The 1,692-nt window shown below is 64.3% G+C and overlaps 1 protein-coding gene across 1 annotated transcript in view; it reads left to right on the plus strand.

Annotated features, from left to right (window-relative positions):
• MNEG_10366 (putative Diphthamide biosynthesis protein 1) overlaps positions 1–1,181 on the plus strand; it is a gene marked incomplete at both ends in the record, with an annotated part of 3,419 nt that extends 2,238 nt beyond the window's left edge. Inside the window, 2 exons of the mRNA XM_014041163.1 lie at positions 199–320; positions 953–1,181. Coding sequence (XP_013896617.1) covers positions 199–320; positions 953–1,181 — 351 coding nt within the window. The remainder of the gene's footprint in view (positions 1–198; positions 321–952) is intronic.
• Between the last annotated feature and the right edge of the window lie 511 nt (positions 1,182–1,692).

Here is a 1,692-nt window from a genome sequence, read left to right on the forward strand (position 1 = left end):
CCCTTGGCGTACACCCCCCCCCCCTGGGCATCATCGCAGCCAATCGCCAGCCGGCCACGCCGCTACCCCCCTGCTCTGCCTAAACCAACCCGTAATCGCACGCGCTGGGGCCGTGTCGCCTCGCCGGCCACGCGCCGCATCAGGCACCGCCTTCTCACTCCGCCCTCCCTCTGCCCGCCGCGACCGCCGCTGCCGCAGGTCCTGGGCTGCACCGCCCCCGTTGTGCCCGCCGGCTTGTTTGACGCCATCGTGTTTGTTGCGGACGGGCGGTTCCATCTGGAAGCCATTATGATTGCAAACCCGACAATACCTGCATATAGGTGCGCCGAACGGGGGTCGGAATGATGCTTGCCTTTTGTTGGACGTCGCAGCACATGTGGCGGGGCTGCACGTGAGGGACTGAGTTCACTGTGTACGTGCATGCGCGTGTGTCTGTGCGCATGTGTGCGTGTGTGCGTGTGTGTGTCTGTGCGTGTGCGTGTGCGTGTGTGTGTGTGTGTGTGTGTGTGTGCGTGCATTCGTGGGTCACACTGCATGCTGAGATGTTTGGTGCGCTCGGGGCCGACTGATGAATATGTTATCGCAAACTTCTATCCTGAAGCCCAACCAAGGGCCTGATTATACACAAAACATTTGGCTGTGGTTCTGACGGCTGCCCGGCATCAAAGAATGCTAGCTCGCTCGATCATCTCTGTCTGAATTTGGCTTATGTCTGTGTATCTGTGCATGTGTTTGTGCATGTGTGTGTGTGAGTGGGGGATAAATAATGGGAAGGCACGCAAGGGTGTGGATATGCATGCAAGCACTCGCACCGTCGCCCCACCTGGCACAGCGACCAGGAACCTTGAAACATGGCCGAGCCCGCGCGTCAGCCCAGTCTCGGCCTTCCCGCGTTGAACCAACGCACCGCCCTTGTACCGGCGCCTTGTGGCACCCCAACCCAACTCCCCAGGTATGACCCCTACGGCCGCCACCTGCTGGCAGAAACGTACGACCAATCCGGCATGCGCGCCGCCCGCCGCAAGGCGATCGCCGCGGCGGCGTCGGCGCGCCGCTGGGGCGTCGTGCTGGGCACGCTGGGGCGCCAGGGGAACCCGCGGATCGTGCAGCTGCTCGAGGAGAAGCTGCTGCAGAGGGGGCTGCAGTACACGCTGGTGCTGCTGTCCGAGGTGGGCGTGTGAGGGGGCACGGCCGCATGGGTGAAGCGGTACAGACGGAGAAGAGTGCTGCTGGCAGCATTTCTATGGTCGATTTGGTTGGTCAAATAGCATCCTCGACTGGCGTCGTCATGGGCAACCAGGAGGATCCGTCGCAGTCTGGGCGTGCAAGCCGCATGCCGCGTCTGTTCATTTCCTGCGGGGTTGGCTGCGCTTCAAGGCATTCCTAGCAGCGCCCCCCAGGGCGCGAGCGACCATCCTCGTGACGCTTCGGCCGCCCCCCTTGCTGCGCGCACGCGCACGCTCCGCAGCTCTCGCCCCAGAAGCTCCAATCCCTGGGGAAGCACCACGTTGACGCTTGGGTGCAGGTGGGGGCTCTGGGCCGGCAACCGGCCGCCAACGCAACACCTCCCGCAGCCACCGCCACCATCAAAGGGACGCCACCTGCCCAGCCCAGCCCCCGGGGTGGCCCCTCGGCACACCGGGAGGCCCAGCCCTGGCCCCCCCACGCCACGCTTTCCCCTGCCATGTGATC

This window comes from Monoraphidium neglectum (genome assembly GCF_000611645.1).
Source record: "Monoraphidium neglectum strain SAG 48.87 unplaced genomic scaffold scaffold02285, whole genome shotgun sequence".
Classification (NCBI taxonomy): domain Eukaryota; kingdom Viridiplantae; phylum Chlorophyta; class Chlorophyceae; order Sphaeropleales; family Selenastraceae; genus Monoraphidium; species Monoraphidium neglectum.